Source organism: Lissotriton vulgaris, chromosome 1_1, assembly GCF_964263255.1.
Source record: "Lissotriton vulgaris chromosome 1_1, aLisVul1.2, whole genome shotgun sequence".
NCBI lineage: Eukaryota > Metazoa > Chordata > Amphibia > Caudata > Salamandridae > Lissotriton > Lissotriton vulgaris.
Window position 1 is genome coordinate 2,092,374,946 of NC_141685.1, and position 22,951 is coordinate 2,092,397,896.

General features: G+C 45.1%; 1 protein-coding gene across 1 annotated transcript in view; it reads left to right on the forward strand.

The window, feature by feature from the left end:
- Positions 1-22,951, forward strand: part of ANO2 (anoctamin 2) — a 1,660,301-nt gene that overhangs the window by 932,456 nt on the left and 704,894 nt on the right. The window contains exon 11 of the mRNA XM_086939055.1: positions 10,514-10,648. Within this exon, the coding sequence (XP_086795181.1) occupies positions 10,514-10,648 (135 nt within the window). The remainder of the gene's footprint in view (positions 1-10,513; positions 10,649-22,951) is intronic.

Below are 22,951 nucleotides of genomic sequence, written 5' to 3' on the forward strand. Positions count from 1 at the left end.
AATTCTCGCCTCGGTGCCTATTCCAATCATGGAGTCCCACTCTGCAACTCTGGGCAATAGCTTGCTTAATCTCCACAATGGCCCCCACAACGCTAAGGATGCCTGGCCTCCACCTTGGGGGTGCCCAGGAGTGGACGCCTCACAGGGAAAGCCAGGATGGGTTCCACAGCGGTATTCGGACAAGCGCCTTGAGACCCTTGCGGGTGAGTAGTGCGCTATACAAATATCAATTTACAATTTACACAAAGGTTGTGCCGGCAGAACATCCTGAAAAAGACATGTGTAAGGAGAGCCACCCTAAGCCAGTCAAACAGTTTGAGAATGGATCCATGTCTCCTCTCTTCTAGTTGCACACTACCCTCTTGTGGTTCCAGTTCCAATTCCACTATAGCTAAGTGGGGGAGTACTCAGTAGAGTACTCAAAGGAGTACTGTTCAGCCAGGGCTGGTGGCTGCCTTGACAGCCAGTCATCCAGAAATGAGAGGACAGCAGTTGAAGTCTGAATCTCTTGCTTGAGAAGCTGTGTCCAGAAAGGCTTAGGAGCATGCTGATTGAGGGAAGAGAGCAACCTGCTGGAAAGACTCTGGACAGGAAGGAGGAGGTTCAGTCCATTCCATGATTACTGAGGGATTCCCAGAAGAGCATACTGCTGGAGAGGGATCTTTGGAGCACCCAGTCACTCGAGGGGGGCCAGTCTGGCACAAAGGTTCTGGGTGGTCCCAGAACTCTATAACGTCCCAGATAGTGGCTGATGTGGGACTGCAGCTGCTGAAGGTGTGTCTGGTTTTGGTAGGGCTTCATCTGCTCAGTGATCAGCCACGTGGGTGTGTAACTGCCAACAGTGTGGGTAGACATACACAAAATACCGGCCATGGTGGACCAGCCTTAAAAAAACTGAAAATTGCTCAAAAGCAGATAATCGAAAGACTGCAACCATTCTGTATTTGAGGATGGTTTATTCTGCATTTGTTCTTGATTCAAGCTGCTCATGTGCCCACCAGCAAATAAAAAGGAGGGCACCTAGAATTTTGGGAGGCAGTGGGACAGTGAGGGAATGGGGTGTGAACCACACCTCCCTAAATTTGTTATTATTTGTAACATGGGCTTCCCAGCACTGAAAATTACCTAGTATCACTAAGTTGTGCTTTGCTGCTGGAAGGGTTTAGCATTAAGTGCTGGTGTGTACTAAAGTATTTTCTTTCTTATAAAGATATGCCCTGTGCTGGACATTCACTCTATTTGATTTCTGATTGTTAGTTCAGCTGTCAGCATGAGGAGCCCCACGTAAATTCCCAGAGGAGCCTGTGACTGTTCCCCCTAGCTATCTCTTGCAGAAAGAGTTGTATGTAGCAAATTTGCATAGCCATAATAGGACAGTTCCCAGAATATCATAGGCAAATGAGCTCAACCACCACAGTTAGGGTCTTGTAGCCCCATCTTGTCAGGAACCGATGTCTGATACTCATCATGCGCACAGTTAGCCAGATAAAGGATATCATCAGCGATGAACCATGAGTGTGCCATCTAGATCTTGTCTTTAAGATTGAGTTCCAGCTGACATTTATATGTATCCAATGAAAGCATATCTTGTATAAGTGACACTCAAACACATGTATTATGTCTTTGTCTTTTTTTATATTTCTTTTTATTTTCAAATATAAGACAAAATAAAACAAAGACATATCTGGAACATCACATTCAGTTACAATAATAAGCAAACGTTTTCAGATATCAGAATTTCTGTAAAAAAAAAAACAGTGGGCGGGATCATTGAAACATCGATGCGTAGATCGTTCAATAATGGTTGACTACACACAATTAAGCTACATTTGATGCGCTACAGTACTCAGTCCCCGCCACCCAACAGAACAGGATAAAGAAAGGCGTAGTGCCCCCAGATACGAAAAAAAACTAAATCTGGATAAATGACAAAAATAATCACGCCACAGCTTAAACTAACTACACTAAAACCCATTCCCCCACCCTGCACACCTGCATATGGCTTTCGCCGAACCCCAACTAGCAGTGTGCCTGTCACCCCATCTAACTAAATACTAAAAATAGAAAATGGAGGAGGGCACATTCGTACATCCCTCTAACCCCCCCTCCCTCCCGCCAGAACCAAGAATCCCCCAGAGTAAATCCACAAATCTATTAAGAAGCTAATGCAGTACGCAACAAGGGAAACTGTAAACACCGCCCAACCTCCCGCGAGCATCATGGTAGCAAATCCCACATCCATCAAGACCACAATGTCAAACCCAGTCAATCAGTCTCATCCTTGACCCTTCCGATCGGACGTGCGAACCCCTTCCGGATGAACTACCGCCTCCACAGGATAGTCAAAATACGAGAAAAGTGCAGCAAAGTTCAAACTGAGATCAAGCAAAGATGTTAAGTAACTGAGAACTCTATCAGGTCCAAAGACTCTCCTCACCGTTATGAACTCCCAACTTTGTTTCCTCCGCCATCGTAATGGAACTGGCGGATAGGGGAGGGACGCGGTTTCAATCCCAAAACAGTTCTCGTCAAAAGTCTACGGAAAGGGAGCACCGATTAGTCCTTCCACTGTCAGCGTTGATAGCAGGCTTGACGACCCATTCGAAGTACCGATCTCGCTCCTATCGGCCATCACACCGGCCGGATGCTCTGACACCTCTCGTTGCGCAGGGCCCGCTTCCTCCATCAAAATGGCCATTGTGGGTATCTCGAGCTGCTTCATTCCTTGTAGTGGAGCAGGGTCCGGTCCAATCCGCCCAATTTCAAACGAACGCACTATTATTTTATGAATAAGGGCTTCCACGTTAGTATGAAAAGCCCCAATGGCCGCCAGCACAGTTTGCAACGACGGTTCATTCTCAGTCCGCTCCACTGCTCCTCGCTTGATATCAACCATTTTCACGTCCCCCTTAGAGCCCGGTCTCCCTGGGGGAACAGTTAAAAGTGGAACGGACAACAGCAGAGGGGGACTCAATGTTAACAGCAGCATCGATCTGCGCTTCGACACTGCAAGCGAAGATTCCAACCCAGCGAACGACGGCGGGTGGCTAACCAGACCACCGGGTCAGGGACCTCCTCCCACAGCCTCAGTCGTGCACCGTCACCCCTCCTTCGATGTTTACCAACTCAGGAGACCGCCATCAAAATCGGGCCAAGAAAACCTCCACAGCAATAGACCGGACCCTGCCACACGCTCACGGCCGATGTTGTTCAACTGGAACCCGGCTGGGCCAGTACTCGAGACCCCAGCTTTCAAGCTGGGCTGGGCCACAAACTTTAACACGATATAACTCTGTCTACCAAACCGGTAGAAATCTCAGGATCGCACCATCAATCTGTAGTTCGGTTCATACCCACGGAGGCAGGGCGTAAAGACAGGATAAATGACAGGATCATCTGGCAGGAGATGGAGGTCGGCGGAGCCGGGAGCCTAAGCAGCCATCTTGTTCAATAACGTAGCTCCTCCTCTATTATGTCTTTGTTAAACACGGGTAAGGTAAGCCCATGTACTGTACTGTTCCTCGAAAGATGATGGCCATGTAACCTGTTTGCAAACAGTTCCGAAAGTGAATATAATATGATCAAAATACAAATGTTATGTGGAAATATTGAGTTTGGATCCAACACAAAGACATGTGTAAACTGTGAGTTAACACAATGAAGACAGCAAACAAAAAAGCAAAAATTGACAATTGAAGACACACTATATTCCCTTTGAGGGCACTGCAAGACTTAAAACAGCAATAAGCAATGCACAGCACACTATATAAAGTAAAATCTAACATGTTTAAACATAATTAGACAATGCAAAGTCCTAATAAACTATGCACATAAAGACATCTACCCTGAGAGTCTTAAAAGCAATCCAGGTCCCAAGAGACCCAAGAATAAGTAAAACTGCGAAACCGTAGAACACATTAACGCAGTATACATTCATACATGTAATTGTTGCACAAAAACGTGCACCACAGAGGAACTGGCAGAGCCACAACCTGATGATGACAAAAGAACATCATTATGTTAACAGGAGGGTATTACAATCCTGTCTTGGTAGTGAAATGCTCTTACTGTGATGAAAACATTTCAACCTAATTGAATAGTGGCCTCCACCAGCAGGAACAGTGATGTTGGATTTGATATCCTTGGCATGGTTCCCCCCCACCTTTTGCCTTCAATCCTCCTGTGTGTGCCTACCTTTGTTTTTGCTGGCCTTAGGACTCTGCACACATTACTAGTGGGGGAACAGCATTTACAATGCAACTTTTACCACGCAGTACCTTTACCACGCAACTTTTACAACGCAAGTCGTTACAACGACTTCCGCTGGGTGGCGCTGTAGGATAGGGAATAGTTTAATTTACAATACAAAACCTTCCCTACTACCAACGGGGACTGGAGTTGGAATAGTAAATTAAACTATTCACTATCTAGCGCCCCCCCAACGCTAGTCGTTGTAACGACTTGCGTTGTTAAACCTGCGTGGTAAAGGCATGTATTGTAAAAGCATGCGTAGTAACGACATGCATCCTTACTACTGCTGACCAGTGCTAAAGTTCTCCTCTAAACATGGTCAAATTGGCTCACCCCCAATTGGCACATTTATATACTTGTAAGTCTGAAGTAAAGTGGTACTACCTGTACACATGGCCTGTAGATTAAATGCTCCTAGTAATTCCCCGGCACTGACAGTGCCACCCTCTTAATTAGCCCTTTTAAACATGTCTCAGGTCTACCATTGAAGCCTGTGTGTGCAGTTTTAAGCTGGCATTTTTATCTGGCAAAATTTGCCTTTTGTCAGACTGAAACATTCCTTAGGGCTGGGTGTAATGTTTTTGAAAGTTGGGGATGTACTTTTAACTTTTACATGTCCAGGTAGAGAAAAAGGAGCAAATAGGAATATTATATTTGGTCTCTTACAAATTGTAATTTAAAAGCCTCTTTAATGATAAAGCTGGAGGTGGGTCTTTGTGTATTGCTCAAAGGGGGATTGGTGGGCATAGTGTTAACAGGATGGGTTTTCTCTGACTTGATGAGGGGAGAGAGCTGTCACCTACCACACCTGAACATTCCAGAGCTGTCACCTACCACACTTGAACATGACAAAGGCTCTGCATCATTACACTCCAAAAAGGTTTCACACTAGTCCTTTGTACCTCCAGACAAGGCTGAAGCCAGGCCCCCAGCTAGGCCCTGCATCCAACCCCTTAAACAATGATGGACATCTTACTTTATGTTAGAAAACATAGATATACACTGAAAAAACTAAAGTTAAAGTGCCTTTATAGGTTGGAATTGTATTTATATCTTACTTTACATTTTAAAAAAATCCTCAGAAATTCACTGACAAAAAACAAAGGGGAAAGGGCATTAGTTAGGTGAACATTTCAGTTAAAACATGTTTTAGTGAACAAAATCGTTGAAATTCACCAGTCATACTCATGTCAAGTATTAAATATCAAGTATAACTCATGCCCTAAAGTAACTATAACTCGCACCCTTGCCATACACTGCTAATTACTTCCCATATTACATCCCTCATTAAATTCTATGATATCATTGATAACATCACTTCAAAATCAAAAATGTAATTATTGATGACAATACTGTACATGGCCGGGGCATGAGTAACAAATACTTGAGATAATTTTGACCGGTGACTTTCAGTGGTTCTGACAATTTAAAATAGTATGTTTTAATTGCCAATTTCACCTAGCTATAACATCCCTTTGACATTTGTATTCTTCACTGAAATATATATATATTTCTGTTCATCTACATATATATATATATATATATGTATATATATATATATATATATATATATATATATATATATATATGATGTATAAAAAGTGCATGTATGTATGTTTGCGCGAAAAAAATAATAAATATATATATATCAATCAAACACTCAGTTTTTTTCGTTTTCACGACAGAGAAACGGACACTTGCTTGTCTTCTTAAAGCAGGTATTTATTTTTTTATTTTCTTGTGAACTGCCATGTGCTATATCCAGACGCGTTTCGGCGAACGCAGTCGTCTTGCTCACTGGAACTAAGTGCTGAGTGACCCAACGATTTTTATATATTTTGTTTAAACACACCAACCGCCAATCCTGTGATAGGAGGTCACATGATTGATACATCAACATGGAAAAAAGACTTTGACATCCACATGTGTAACAATACAAACACTGGCTGGGACCAAATGTGAATTACAAAAACGATACTATATCCATTTTTTTGATGGAAATACTGGATAATAGTCGTATCACGTTTTCATAAGAATGTTAAAATAATATCTGTACAAATACATAGGAACCATATTATTACATTGATGCTAATTACTGATGAAGATTATTCAACATATGTGCAAAAGAATAAATACATAAATAAATTAATACATGGTATCAAGAACAAAAACATTAAACACTGCATAATGCAAATGTAATTCTCAAATTGACTTGAACCATGAGATTTATAATCTCAGTTTTTTTTAAACATCATAAATCTGCGCCAAAAAAGTTCCTGTATTAGAAATTTCTCACAAAGGGTCCCTACCCTATTTAAACAGTGAACTAAAGTGCATGTGATAAAGTGCAAATCGATATAACTTAAAATAGTGATTTTATCTATCTAAAAAGTCATTCTTTATCCAACCCCAAATTAATCTAACATGACAGAGGACAATCCTGTTATGTCCAGCTAACCCAGCCGGGTAGAATGTCAATGGGTGGAACAGTTGGGGCGGGAGAGGGACAACTAAGAGGAACCAAACTAGAAGACAATAATTCATTCAAATAAATAAAAGGTGGATATGAGTTCATTAGATTACATGCATAACATTTGAACTGTATAGAATACCGCCATGTGGTAGAGAAAGAAAGAAAGAAATCATACTGCTGGTCAACATTTTATTCAATTGGGTATGTTTCCTTCTAGTCTTCATCCAGACAATAAACAATTAGTACAAGTGTGCCAATAAATACCATAAAACCAATCATCCATAAAAAGTCTCATAAATTCATGATAAAATGTATATAAATTGACCACAGGACCAAATAAAAATCATCCAGATAAAAAGACTACAAAGATTCTGTTCAATAAATAGTTACAATCAGATATCCAATTCATATATATACACACGAAGACGGATAATTGAAACCCAAAATATAAAAACTGTAAACAATGCCCTATAAATAATGATATAGATCCTCACAAATGTTCAGACCTCCCGGGCTCTTGGCATCCAGTTCTATTATATATTTGGTTTCCAATTGTCAGAGGGTCTTTTCCCTGTTGCCTCCTCTCTTGTTCGGTAAGACACTGTCGATCACAAAATATTGTAGAACATTCTGATTATTATTGTGTTCTGTCCTGAGGTGTCGGGCAACTGGGTATGTTGGATCAGCATTAACTGTGGCCTTAAGTGCTGCAGAATCCGTGCATGTACCTGAAGTTTGGTGCTTCCTACATATCTCAGCCCGCATATGCATTTTAAAACATAAACGGCATATTCGGTTCTGCGTGTCCTTTCAATGGAATTGGAACCTCTGAGAAAGCATTTACATATGAGTTAGTGTTGATACCAAACTTACATGCTCTACATGTACTGCACTTAAAAACGCCCTTTTTCGGGGACAGCCAATTGCTTTTTGTGTACAGTTCTGGGCTGGTTTTAACAAGGTCACTCCGCATGGAGTGCGCCTTGCGATAAGTATGATTGGGTTTACATGGTAATACTTCATGTAGAACAGCATCAGTTAGAATTATCGGCTACTGGGTGCTTATGATTCGTTTGATAGATTGAAAGTGTCTGCTGAAGGTTGTAATAAATCTGCAAGGATCTACAGGTTTAGGATCCTTATTGGAAATTGTAATAACTACAACCACTTCCGTGTCGTTGGAATCGGACACTATTTCAAGCATCTTGGACCTATCTTTGCGGTTGGCCTTTTTCATTGCTTGGTCCAATTTGTGTGAATCATAGCCTCGTTCCAATAATCTACCTTTGGCAGCTGTTTGTGCTTCCAATAAGGCAGCCTCCATACATACATATATATATATATATACACACCTATACATCTTTGTTACCTAAAAATAAAAGTAAAAATAAATTAAATACGTTGAAAATATATATTAAATAAGTAAATGTAATATAATTGCTAAGATGGGAACACAATTCTTTCAATGTGAATTTATTTGACTTACATTTAATTTAATATATTGTTATACTTCCTTTAAGTTTTTAAAGTTTTTGAAAGGCTAGTGCAGAGTTTTCAGAATGCAGGGATAGATAATGTATTGGGATTTTGACTACAGGAATAAATAATGTCTAGAGATAGTATGGCTCTTTTAGTGGGATGTTTAGTGTTTTTGGGAAATAAGGAGTTTTGGGGGTTTAGGATAGGAAGTATTTAGGGGTAATAAGGTTTTTTAAAGTTCAGGTATGGGTACAGTACAGGGGTAGTAATGTTTTTTTGTAGGGTTTAAGAATAAGGTGTAGGGAGTGTCTAGGGCTCATGGATGAGCAATTTAAAATTAGATGAAGTAAAATTAAATTGAATATAATTAAAGTAATAATAACACTAACTGTTAATATTTGTTTTAAATGTGTTATTTTTAAATTACATTTAAAATCAGTACATTATAAATAAATTATGAATTGTAAATTAAATGTATTTAAATTATATGTATAAATATATTCATTCATATCTATAGGTATATATTTGTATATGTGTATATATGTGTGCGTGTTACAATTGTACTTGCCATCTCAAATGTGAAGTCAAGATGTAAAGGACTTTAATGTAAAGGCACTGCTGATGCAATAACTTTGAATGTAGCTATGCCATGTAACAACTGACATATGTTTGAAAACAAATTTGGCACGTTTTCTCATCATTCCAAGGAGTTTTTCAAAATAAATCCCATCTGCTTTTCACTGGGAAATAAAATGAAGGATTGAGTTTTCTTGCTTAGCACATAATCACAATTGACCTGTAAATACAGTTAGTAGTTGAATCTTGAGATGATTAAAACCTGATAATTGGGGACTAAGATGTTTAGATTGTCCAGAAGTTTGATTTTGCTCAAAAATACATAAGCAATCCATTGACAAAGCACAATCACGGATGCCAGGGATCGCAGCTGTGACCCCTGGCTTGCCCTTTGCTACCCCTGGCACTGCTTTTGCGACCTCTGGCAAAAGGTGTGTCTAGAACACAGGTATAGCTCTTACTAATGGATGCTGGTTGGAGTCTACTTGCTTGGTTCTGCCAATTTTTTATTATACAAATAGTGAATAATATTGTTCACCATTAGTGTATTAAAAAATGGAATACATTAGCTGGAATATGTCCCTATCTGGAAGCTAAGGCAAGTAAAAAAATCGTGTTAAATGTATGTTGTGTGCATGCTTGAGGGTGAGAGAGTGTTTCTGTGCAGGAGAGTGTGCTTTTGTGTTCATATATGTAAGCAGGTATGTGAGAGTCAAAGTAAAGTTACAATGGCGTCCAATTTCACTTCTGCCACCCCTAGGGTTTTGGTGAATTGACGTCCATGAGCACAATGAGCTACAAGTGAAATGTTTGTTGTGCAGCAAAAGTATAACACTTTGAGCAAGAGTGCTGTCTTAGTGACACAGTTTGATTGATTTCAGTGTGGTTGGCCTTATTTCATATGGACAAAGCAAATCCCAAATATGATGTGGACATCTGGAGTTTACACTTCTGGCTGTATATTACCACAATTGAGGTGTGTTTAATTCCCCTGGCAAAATCTCCTTTGCTTTAATGTATTGGTGGATCCAATCCAAAGAATGTCTTTTGTGACCAAGACATGCATTAGGTTTCACAATGCTTTCGATTGCGTGGGTGCAAGTACATTCCTTCACCTCTGAATAAGAACTGTTATGACCTTACACATTGTTGTAGATGAGTCCATAATAATATCTCTTACCCGAGAGGCGCATGCTCCCAAAACAATGAAGATCTGAGTTTGACCCTGCAAATACTGTTATATTCTCGACTTCGAGCCTACAGTATTGCTCATTAATTCATATGTGTGCAGCACACATACAGGTCTGGACTGGAAACAAAATTAGCTGTAAAATGAATGTTCCAACCAGCAGTATTCTTCTGGAAGCCTGGACTAGAATGCAGCCATAGGAGCCTGGTTGGGTCATGGTAGATTATCCTGCTTTGAAAGACCACCATGGTAATGGCCAGTCCATCAGACATTTTGAATGGGTGGGTGTGAATGTACCCCATAAAAAGCATGGGGGCTAGAAAAAGTATCTTATAATCTTAATACTGTGAATTTACACATAACGACACAACAAAAATAAATAGCATGAAAAAATGAATTACATAACTCTTTGTCTTGCATTAATTATTTTCTGTAATTACCATGAATGATCTAAAATACAATGCAAACCCCTATCAAGGTGATATTATCTTTTTATTTTGAGTCTATTGCATTGAACTCATTTCTTTTGCTTTTTCCCATTTCAGAAAGTATTTTGGAGAAAAAATAGGACTCTATTTCGCTTGGTTGGGTCTTTATACAGGACTCCTTATTCCAGCGTCAGTAGTTGGAGTCATAGTGTTTCTCTATGGATGCATAACAGTCGAGGAAGACATTCCAAGGTAAATTTCTATTTATATGTTCTACACAGTGTGCAAATCGTAAATAGTTTGGCAGTAAAGTGGCAGCCTTTTTAACTCATCTCTTTCAAGCAGATCCCCTCCGTGATTATTTCATTTTGTATTTGTCTTAATATTATCATATTTACCCTGGTTTCTTTTGCCAATTCCCTGGCCACACCCTGAGGAACATTTAAGGGAACTTCTTCCTCCTCAGTGCCTGACTCCTGATAAACAGTTGGTGAATTCTGGACTTCTCTCTCACATATGCTTGTTACCATCTTATTACATTCCCTTTCTTCCTGCACATTTGTATTAGAACCGTTTAACTGTGTCAGTTAACACACAGCAACACTCAAACATATATAAATGCATATTAGCTATCTTTAGGACTTTTACGTCCAGCTACCAAAAGGATGGACAGGGAACGCTGCATTTCATACCTTCTTGGTTAGTCTGAAAATGACACTCTTTGTGACTGAAGGTAGCCTGCCAGCACATTTAATTTTATAGAATATGCATGCAACTGAGAGTACTACCGATGGATGCCAACTGTAAATGTGCCAAAATGCACACATAACATACGTAATGTGGTCATTGGTGTACATGAGACATTTAGCATAGTGCTGTCTGATTTCTAGTAGGAGGATTCATACAAAGATGGTCTCCTCTAGCTAGAATGCTATACAAAAATTGGACATATACCTCCATCATGAGGAGTTTTCTTTGAGTTTGCATTCTATATCTGTTAAGATCTAATAGATCATAATGTGAAAACTTAGGTGTATACTGTGCATTTGGTCATTCTAGGTCACGTTTCTCCAAAGTCAGTCCTGGAGGACCGAATCCTTGCTAGATGTTTTAATAACTATATTTATCTAAATGGGGATATGCTAAATATCTAGCATGGACCGGGCCCTTCAGGACCAACATTGGAGAACTCTGTTCTAGGTCAATGTAGTTCACAGACAAATACAGATCTAATGTAAGTATAGTCCACAACTGTTCCTGCACAGACTAACACAAATGCAGCACACTGATCATCATTGTGGCATATTCCTGTAAATGAATCAACCACATTATCTGGGTCCTGTAGCAAAAGTGTTCCCAATCTATGAATCAAATAATAATTTAGATATATCAACAAACCAGGAATCCCAGAGAAGCCATTGCACCCAACAGGATCCACTTTGACAGTATACCAAAAAAGAAATGTATCGCACAGTAAAGTAATTGTTTAATAGTTAATCAGTGCATGTATATGAAAGGATGTTGGACTGCTCAATACCCAAAACTTGATTGAACATTGAAGATAACTTGTCCATCCGTTTTCTACCACAAATTGAGAGAGTCCTTTACAACAACATCAGTGTTATCTTTGTTGGTTTACTCCAGCATGTCTTTTTTTATCCTCAAGCAAACACATCACATTTCTTGTCACCAACACGTTTTGTTCCTGAAATACCTTTTCCCGAACTTCATCAGGGCTATTTCATAATAACAAACCTGCTTGATTTACTTCTCAAGATATCCAACAAAATAATGATATAACCTGTCCCAAGAACTTCTATGTATAATCTAATATAACTTATCACAGTATATCACATGTGTAGTGCTGAGGAGCATGGTCAGGGATCAGGGAAGACAGTACACAAACACACTCTGGCAAGCACTGAGCACCCGGGCACTGGACATCACTTCCTGCAGGGTGGGGAAATACATATACAGCCAGGGATGGACAGACACACACACACGACCAACACACACACAGGGTAAGAGACAAGACCTCCAAGTCGTAGCTGTTTGCCTGCACCAGACACGACGGCAACCCAGGCACCTAAATAAACAGAGCCTTTGACGCATACATGAGTTGGAGTCCTAGCTCCTTAAAGGGGGCTCTACAATGTGGGCCTCTTCAGTTTTCTTGTGATGGGTCACCTCTGCTGAGCATTCATCAAACCATGTCCGTGCAAAACAACAGCATTCCACAAGTCCACATGATGAAGTTCTTTGAAAGATATTTCAGGAAGTAGATTTCAGCAACGAATATGCTGGCACCAACAACTGTCCACGCAACAGCTTTGGGCTGACTAAAGTCTTAACCAGTTGAAAAGCAGGAGCAGTGCTATTTTGCTAATTTAGACACAGGTTAATTGTTGCTTGTCATGAGAGCTTTAAGGCAAGTGCTGATTTTGGCTGTAAATGTAGCATCAGTTGTTGATATATCTAAAGTAAACAATAGAACACAGAATCATACCCAAAGCCCGATAGCAACACAATTAAAACATAACAAGATGCAACAGAACAGTCAAAACAGAATACAACAGTTATACACAAAATTACTTTTCAATAATGCATCACAAAAAAAGAACAGAACACATCACAACCACCACAACACAATTTCACTCACCAAATAGGTATAAATATTCCTGGTATAATGTACCAGCACCAGAGACCTCCTTTAATGATACAAAGGAAAAGTAAGCACTACCTTAACCTACCACTAAGGGCATAGAACTGTGCCAGTCAAAAATAGAGTGTGATCAGGCAACCACATGAGGCTAGGAAGCTAAGTACCCCAAACCGAGCTTAACCATCTCAATTTCAATTCATACAACAATGCTTGCAACTGATTTATTGGTTAATTAAGATATTTGGTGGTCCAACGTAGAAATTGCAGATGTGACTTGGGACTCAGTGGTTAGGAGTGAAACAGATTCTGACTTATATGTTCATCCGCTCTTCTCCAGACATTAGACAAGCTATGTTTAAAGCTCTCTTGAATTATATAGACACAGTCATGTTGATGATATTCCACACCGTAGCCTCACCTTGAAAGCGGCACATTCTCTTACAGGGTCTTACCAGGTCTGAAAAACACACCAGAGAAGGGTTCACTACCCAGTCTGGGGGCCAAATTCCCAGCATTGCTTCCAATTTATTACAGATGGTTTCACTCCCCTCGGACCCTTCAAAACAAATATTCACTCTGCCACCCCAGCGGCATCTAATCACAGGCGCCAAACTGTAAAACGTTTAGGCTACCTCATATTCGCCAAATCACGTGCATATATATTTTATACTTAGTTTGTCTAAACATTTGTTTCCCTACCCTTCACAATCGTTGCTTCTTTCTAGTTGGATTTACCTTCAGTCTGTTCCATTCTCTCCACAAAGGTATCTGTGCAAAACACTCAATACATATTTGTCATCTAGGACAGTGAAAAATGTCATTAGCACAACAATGCAACGGTAGAGTGGGCTTCCAGATAAAACCTCCACAATGGATGCACACAAAGAAAACCAGTTTTCCTTTGACAAACCGTGGTGAACCCCAAGATTAGAAACTTGTGAACCGATGGCCGCTGGTCGTAGAGATGAAAGAAAAATGACCATCCTTCGGACTTCTTGAAGCTTCTTTGTCCTTGTATGTGCTGGGGCGTTACCTCTCGTTAACACTTTTAAATATGACATGACTCTGGCTTTTATTTATTTTATTTTATTTTATATGCTTATAAAGCGCCAGACTAGACCCCCGAAGGGGTATCTCCGCGCTATAACTGCAGATGGAAGTGAGAGTAAAAGTGTGTCCAGGGATAAAATGACATTAATAGCTGGGAAACAGGTAGGTTTTTAAGTTTTTCCTAAACATCATATGGTTGGTGATTGACCTCAGTTCAAACGGCAGTGAGTTCCATAGTGTAGGTCCGGTGTGGGCCAGTGCACGGCCACCTTGTCTGGTTTTCTTAATTCTGGGTATCTTAAGTAATTGTTGGTTACTGGAACGCAAAGAGCGTCCTGGGATGTAGGGCTGAAAGATGTCTATGAAATACTTAGGGCCCATCCCCATTAGGCTCTTGTGTATAATACACAGGATCTTGAACTGAACTCGCTTCTTCACTGGAAGCCAGTGAAGCTGAGACAGTAGGGGGCAGGATGGTGTCCTGGGTGGAACATTCATTCATCTCCTTTTGTGCCTGAAAGGAGGTCACCTGCTACACTGAGCGGAAGATCATGTACACAAATGAACAACATTCACTGATCAAGAGACATCAAATAAACATTCAATCTGTAATATTAACATAACTTTAGTGTCAAGAACACAACAGAAAAGAGAGATTTGATTGGATTACCACGTTCATCCAATGTCTTCAGCCTATGGCTTCACACTATTAGGGCAGAATGGGGTCTAGACTATGACCATTGAAATGACAATACAGAAGTATACTTTGGAGGCAGAGGTCAAGGGTACATGGGATAAGCCTCATCCTAGCAATGAGCAATATGAAACATGAAAGAAACCTTTTTTGGTAGAATTCATAGAAAATATGTAATTTACACCGGTCACATTGCATCGTCCTTACTGACATGAATGATAGAAGTAAGCATTTTTTCTCAGGAACCACCCTCCTTAGAGGTACTACATTGTGGTGTAATTTAGGATTCTGCATGCTCTGATAACAACCTGCTTGTACTGCCATATCTGTTTTCATAGTGAAATATATTCTCTGTAATAATCACGTTCACACATAGCCATTAACCTAACTGAAATAATGCATAAGAACAACAAAATAATGACTGCAACAGTGTGACTGCAGAGACCATTTAAAACGTTGAAAGTCTCCAAAGTAACACTGAAAACTCGATACATAAGGAGAAGGGATCCGGAGGCTATTCAGGGGATTCATTCTACAATACATTTACTTCTAACACTTATTTTTAGCATGCGAGGCAGAACGCGGGTACAAAGAAGAACAGATTTTTATCAGAGGTAAACAATGTAGAAAAGTGGAAAGTTGGGATTTGAATTGCGTTGTCTTCGCTCAATAATTGAAACCTGCGTGACAGCGCTAACATGAATACAAATGCAATTTGCTTCAATATTGCACAAATAACCAAATATAGAAATCGAATACACTGAGCCTAGCTAGGAAGTCGGTATCAGATCTAACCTGATGGTAAATATTAGGAACAATAGTAAATGATGATTAGTAACAGACAAAACCAATACATACACTCTGCACTCCGACTGGGTCCCAAGTGGCAATGCAATGTGCAATGCACCTGGTGTACGAAGAAGCAAATTAGATGAATAGCCCTTTAGTATTAGTTCAAGCACTGGTAATGTCAATCAATCAATCAATCAAAGACATTTATAGAGCGCTCTACTTACCCGGAGGGTCTCAAGGCGCTAGGGGGGGGGGGGGGGGGTGCTGCTACTGCTCGAACAGCCAGGTCTTGAGCTTCTTCCTGAAGGAGAGGTGGTCTTGGGTCAGGCGCAGGTCGGGAGGGAGGGAGGGAGTTCCAGGTCTTGGCGGCCAGGTAGGAGAAGGACCTTCCTCCTGTTGTCGTTCTTCGGATGCGGGGGACGGCGGCGAGGGCGTGACTGGCTGATTGGAGGTGGCCTTTGGGAGCGTAGAAGTTGATGCGGTTGTTGAGGTAGCTCGGGCCTTGATCGTGTAGGGCTTTGTGTGCATGGGTGAGGAGACGGAAGGTGATTCTTTTGTTGACGGGGAGCCAGTGTAGGTCTCTCAGATGTCCGGAGATGTGGCTGTGTCGTGGGATGTCGAGGATGAGTCTGGCTGAGGTGTTCTGGATCCGCTGGAGTCTCTTCTGGAGCTTGGCGGTGGTTCCGGCGTAGAGGGCGTTGCCGTAGTCCAGTCGGCTGGTGACGAGGGCCTGGGTGACTGTCTTCCTGGTCTCGGTGGGGATCCACCGGAAGATCTTCCGTAGCATGCGCAGGATGTTGAAGCATGACGAGGAGACGGCGTTGACTTGTCTGGTCATGGAGAGGGAGGAGTCCAGGATGAAGCCCAGGTTGCGTGCGTGGTCTGTCGGTTTGGGTGCGGTGCACAGGGCGGGGGGCCACCAGGAGTCGTCCCAGGCGGAGGGCGATGAGCCCACGATAAGGACTTCCATCTTGTCTGAGTTCAGTTTCAGGCGGCTGGTCGTCATCCACTCGGCTATGTCTTTCATCCCTTCGTGAAGGTTGGCTCTGGCGGCGGAGGGGTCGTTGGTCAGGGAGAGGATCAGCTGGGTGTCGTCGGCGTAGGAGATGATGTTGAGGTTGTGTTGGCGTGCGATGGCCGCGAGGGGGCTCATGTAGATGTTGAAGAGGGTGGGGCTCAGCGAGGATCCTTGAGGGACGCCGCAGATGACTTCGGTGGCCTCTGACGTGTACGGTGGTAGCCGGACTCTCTGTGTTCTTCCGTCGAGGAAGGAGATGATCCATTCCAGTGCCTTCTCCTGGATTCCGACGTTGCTGAGGCGCTGCACTAGGGTGCGGTGGCAGACAGTGTCGAATGCCGCGGAAAGGTCTAGGAGGATGAGGGCCGCTGTTTCTCCGTTGTCCATCAGGGCTCGGATGTCATCGGTGGCAGCGATGAGGGCGGTCTCGGTGCTGTGGTTGGCTCGGAAGCCAGACTGTGAGGGGTCGAGGGATCCATTCGTCTCGAGGAAGGCGGCCAGTTGTTTGTTGACGGTCTTCTCGATGACTTTGGCTGGAAACGGGAGGAGCGAGATGGGGCGGTAATTCTTGAGTTCGGTGGGGTCCGCTGTTGGTTTCTTTAGTAGAGCGCTGAGTTCGGCGTGCTTCCAGCTTTCCGGGAAGGTGGCGGTGTCGGAGGAGGTGTTTATGATGTCCCGCAAGTGGGGTGCGATGACCGCGTCGGCCTTGTTGAAGATGTGGTGAGGGCAGGGGTCGGTCGGAGATCCCGAGTGGATGGAGTTCATCATGCGGACGGTGTCTTCGGTGCTGATCGGAGTCCAGGCGCGGAGGGTGGTGGTGGGGGGCGTTGGTGCGGTCGTGGCGTGCGTCGGTTGAGTGCTGAAGCTGTTGTGTATGTCCGCGATCTTGTTGTGGAAGTAGGAGGCGAGGGAGTTGCAGAGGTCTTGCGATGGGGTGATGTCGTTGTTTCCCGCGTTGGGGTTGGAGAGCTCTTTCACGATGTTGAAGAGTTCCTTGCAGTTCTGTGTGTTGTTGTCCAGCCGGTCCTTGAATGCAGTTTTCTTGGTGGCGCGGATCAGTTGGTGGTGCTTCCGGGTGGCAAGCTTCAGGGTGGTCATGTTGTCCGGTGTTGGTTCCCTTCTCCAGACTTTCTCGAGGGCTCGGCAGTTCTTCTTGGAGCTCTTGAGTTCGTCAGTGAACCATGGGGCCTTCTTGCTGCCGGGTCTGCTGGGCGGGGTCCTCAGTGGGGCGAGTTCGTCCGTGCAGTTGCTTATCCACTTCGTGAGGTTGTCGGCGGCCTGGCTGGGGTTTGCTGAGCTGGCGGGAGGGTGCTGGCTCAGCGAAGCGGCGAGCTGGTCGGCTGTGATCTTGTTCCAGCTTCTTCGGGCAACCTGTTGCTGGTGGTGGTGGATCGTCGTTCTTCTGAAGGTGAAGTGGACGCAGCTGTGGTCCGTCCAGTGGAGTCCTGTGGCGTGGCTGAAGGTGATGTCTTTGCTGGATGAGAAGACGGCGTCGAGTGTGTGTCCGGCGAGGTGGGTGGGGGTGGACACCAGCTGCTTGAGTCCGAGGTTGGTGAGGTTGTCGAGCAGGGTGATGGTGTTGTGGTCGTTGTTGTTCTCCAGGTGGAAGTTGATGTCCCCCAGGAGGATGTAGTCAGCGAAGGGGAGGGCATGCGGGCTGACGAAGTCGGCGATGTCCTCGCTGAATTGTGTGCGTGGTCCCGGGGGTCGGTAGATCAGGGTGCCTCTGAGGGTGGTCTTCGGGTCGGTGTGGATCTGGAAGTGTAGGTGTTCGGCGGTAGTCAGGGTGTCGTCGGTGTTGGTCGTGATGTGGATGGTGTCCCTGTGGATGATGGCGATGCCTCCTCCCATCTGGTTGGCGGTGCGGTCCCTCCGGGTGATCTTGTAGCCCTCTGGGATGGCGATGGCGATGTCGGGCGCTGAGGAGTCGTTCATCCAGGTTTCCGTGAGGAAGGCAACGTCAAGAGCTGTGGTGTCGAGGAGGTTCCAGAGTTCGATGGCGTGTCTGTGGACGGAGCGGGTGTTGAGCAGGATGCACTTGAGGTGGTTGCTGCTGGTGTTCGGCTTGGCGGGTGCTGGTGCGGGGCAGGTACGGATGCAGGTGAACTTGCAGGCGTGGCAGCTGAAGGGTCAGTGGGTGCGTCTCGGGGTTGCTCGGTAGCATCCCGGGACTCGTCCGGTGTTGATCGCGTTGAGGGTGGCGGCGGTGTACGTCCGGCTGGTGGGCTGGTGTCTGCGGGGTCCAGAGGTCCTGGCACTGGGCGCGGTCCAGGCGCGGACGGGCGCAGACGGGCTTACCTTTGGCGCACCTTCGGCGCTCAATCGGTGCTCCCGCTGCGCGCGTCCGCTGCGCGGTCGCTCCGGGGGCGTCATAAGAGGGGAGCCGGGAGGGAGGGTCTGCGGGGAGGCGGGGAGCGCGGGAACCAATCGGCGGCCAGGGGGGCGGGGTCTCGTGGGAACCGGCGGGAAGCCTGGGGGCTGGGCGGCGGCCCTGAGGCGGCTGGGGCGTTGCTGGGTGGCCCTGAGGCGGCTGGGGCGTTCGTGGGCGGCCCTGTGGCGGCTGGGGCGTTCGTGGGCGGCCCTGAGGCGGCTGGGGCGTCGCTGGGCGGCCTTGAGGCAGCTGGGGGGTTCGTGGGCGGCCCTGTGGCGGCTGGGGCGTCGCTGGGCGGCCCTGAGGCGGCTGGGGCGATGCTGGGCGGCCCTGAGGCGGCTGGGGCATTCGTGGGCGGCCCTGTGGTGGCTGGGGCGTCGCTGGGCGGCCCTGAGGCGGCTGGGGCGTTGCTGGGTGGTCCTGTGGCGGCTGGGGCGTCCCTGGGGGCGAGGCTCAGACAGGTAAGGAGGAGCAGGCGGGAGGTGTGGGGGCGACCAGGCCGAGGGCACAGTGGTCACTCCAGGGCAGCGGAGTGGGTCCCCTTAAGAGGGGAGCCGCGAGGGAGGGTCTGCGGGGAGGCGGGGAGCGCGGGAACCAATCGGCGGCCGGGGGGGCGGGGTCTCGTGGAAACCGGCGGGAAGCCTGGGGGCTCGGCGGCGGCCCTGAGGCGGCTGGGGCGTCGCTGGGCGGCCCTGAGGTGGCTGGGGCGTTCGTGGGCGGCCCTGTGGCGGCTGGGGCATTCGTGGGCGGCCCTGAGGCGGCTGGGGCGTCGCTGGGCGGCCCTGAGGCGGCTGGGGCGTTCGTGGGCGGCCCTGTGGCGGCTGGGGCATCGCTGGGTGGCCCTGAGGGCGTCGCTGGGCGGCCCTGAGGCGGCTGGGGCGACGCTGGGCGGCCCTGATGCGGCTGGGGCGTTCGTGGGCGGCCCTGTGGTGGCTGGGGCGTCGCTGGCGGCCCTGAGGCGGCTGGAACTGATTACAGCAACAAACTTCCCTGGTTTGTCTAAGACCTGGCGTGCACCTCCTGTGCTGCGGATCTTATTGCCTGGAAACGGAAATCTGATCATATTAAACCGATTTTGTCAACCCTAAAATTTCTATCCTTGGAGAAGTGCACCTCTTCAAATACTGCCTATTACCATCTTAACCCACAAAGCCTCAAACACAACCACATCCGATGACTTAGCTGCCAGACTGTCCCTTGAGGATGACCATGAAGTCTAAGAGGAAAAAAACACAATGCTTAAACATCTACAGCTTCAGGAAGATGTTCTCCAAGGTTCTAGCTTTTTTCAGCAATGCCCCTAAAATATATACCTTCCTGTGCTTCTAGATACACACAGCCCCTGCCATCATCATATTGAAATCCCGCCTAAAGAAGTGTCTCCTGGAGAAATCTGAATGATCACTGCCCTGTAGACACAAACGTTCTGATCATTCCCTTTACCCTGCCACTTACAAAATCTGTCTTAGCTTCCAGTCCTCCACTCTTGTGCCATTCCCCAAAGTATCATGCTACATTTGCTTCTTTTCTGTAAGACCTGAAGGGCTTTCTGCTTCACCTATGTAGAGATGCCAACTCTTCCATATACGTGCATTGTGTCAGGGACTGTCCGGGACTATGTGGGGAACACAGTCAGGGACTTGGGCAAGGACTGTGAACTGGGTCGAAAAACATACACAGAAAGAGGAGTACAGCGCTGCCCAGGATCATAAAAGACGTCAGAGGAGAAAAGAGATCCAAAGTAAAAACTGCACGAAGGAAGAAGAAGGCTAAGACTCAGAAAGGAAGGGCACTCACAAGGCAATTTAGCATTCAGAATAACTACACCCAGGACGAATGTGCAAGATATATATATGAAACAACATTAACAATAAAGGGAGGTGTGGGGTAAAGCACTCAAGAGCTCCACATGGTAAGACTGAAGCTCAGTAAGTTTCTTACCCACAGTTGCTGTTACAGATACTGACTGTAAACACCCACATGTAGGATATGCATGCAAACGCAGGGTCTGTGGAGCCTATACCTATGGTGATGTTATAAATGTAACTCAAAGACAATACTCACAGAGAACAAGAAACACCACCTAGGTAGTCAGCTGTGCCCACGGATCCTGGCGATCAAACAGGAACACACAAGGCAGTAACAGAAAGGAGGTAGAACTAAACAAACACAATAGACAAGGAGCTAACAAGGAGGAGAGCTTAACAGGAAAGGAATGAAATCACAGGGCACACTTGGCAGAAAGTAGGTAACAAACATACAAGGTAACATAAGTAAGACAGCAGAATAGAAAGACAGCAAACTAGAACTGGAACCAAGGAAATGGGAAGAAAGGCAGGGACTGGAAAGGGATGTACAGAAGGAGAGGCTACAAGGGTATACTAGAATAGTGCAGATGAAGGATTCAAGAAAAACAAAGTAGCATAGAAGATAGTGCTGGAGCAGGAACAAGAATCGAACTAAAGCTCAGGAGTCTAGGTAGCCCTGCAGGCAGTGCTGGTTCAGGAACAGAGAATTACTATAGCTAAGGAGTCAAGGTACAGGAACAGGGAATTACTAAAGCTTTAGGAGTCAAAGTATCACTGCAGGCAGTGCTAGTTCAGGAACAGGGAATTAGCTACAGCTCAGGAAACAAGGAGTCAAGAGAGCACTGCAAGCAATGCAAATCAGGAACAAGAAATAGCTGAAGCCCAGGAACAAGAACAAATAATACCTATAGCTCAGAAACTCAGGAAACAAGAGCACTGCAGGCAGTGCTAATTCAAGTACAAGGAATAGCTATAGCTCAGGAACTCAGGAAACAAGGTAGCACTGGAAGCAGTGCTAATTCAGGAGAAGGAAAACTGCTGCAGTTCAGGAACAAGGCATACTAAGGCTCAGGGGTCAAGGTAGAACTGCAGGCAGTGCTAATTCAGGAACAAGGAAAACAGGAGCAGGTCAGGAACAGGGCATAACTAAAGCTCAGGAAACAAGAATAGTAAAAGCTCATGGAGCACTGGAAACAAGGATCAGTCTCACCAGTAAACAGCTACCATGACCAGCCTTGGCCTGGAGGGAGCTGTGGCTTATAAGAGCTAATAGTAATCACATGCAGCAGGTGTGAGCAGGCTAGCAGCAGCCAGCCACAGGTGAGCTGAATTCCTCCACCTATCCTTGGCCTGAAGGGATGGAGACAAAGCAGTGAGCAGGGAATTCTGGGTAATGGAGTTTCAGGCATGAGTAGGCTGGCTTCAAGTATAAGCAGGCTGGCTTTCACAAAACCCGACATGAATTGGGAATAGATTTCAATTCTCAATAACTGTCCAAATGGCTGGAAGTCAGGATATTCATGCAGGGGAGGGTCTGGAAGGTTATTAGAAGACAGGAAAGTCCCACTATGTGGCCCCCTGGTGGTGGGTACGAGAGCACAGGGAGCGAATCGTGACACATCGATATTTCTGTAATTATTTATGTAAAGTGCTCTGACAACTTGATCTGAGTTGGGTTAGGGCAATATAACAGCATTAAATAAAATAAATAAGTTGAATTGCAAATTGTATGTTCACTGGGGTAGCAAATAAAGCTATTCAGTACTGGCATAAAATTGCATAAAATAATGAGAATGGCAAAACTGTCATTTAGTGTTGTCATATAGCGTAAAATTTAACGTTACCTCCATTTTGGGAAAGATAACGCAGTGTGATCTAAAAAAATAAAAGCTCAAACAATACAAGTGTCACAAGTAACGCGGCCAGGGTGACTGACGCTGGAATCTGGGGATCAGGGTTCGATCCCCGGCTTCGGCGGCAGGTTAGCCCAGCACCATGTGACTCTGGGCAATAGCTTGCTTAATCTTCCCGACGGCCCCCAGCGCCTAGAGACCCTTACGGGTGATTGTGTGCTTTACAAATGTGGGTTATTATTATTAACAGTTGCTCATGTTGTGGTCATTTGTGTTGTTCTTGTGCTTCTGCGATAAAACATTGCTG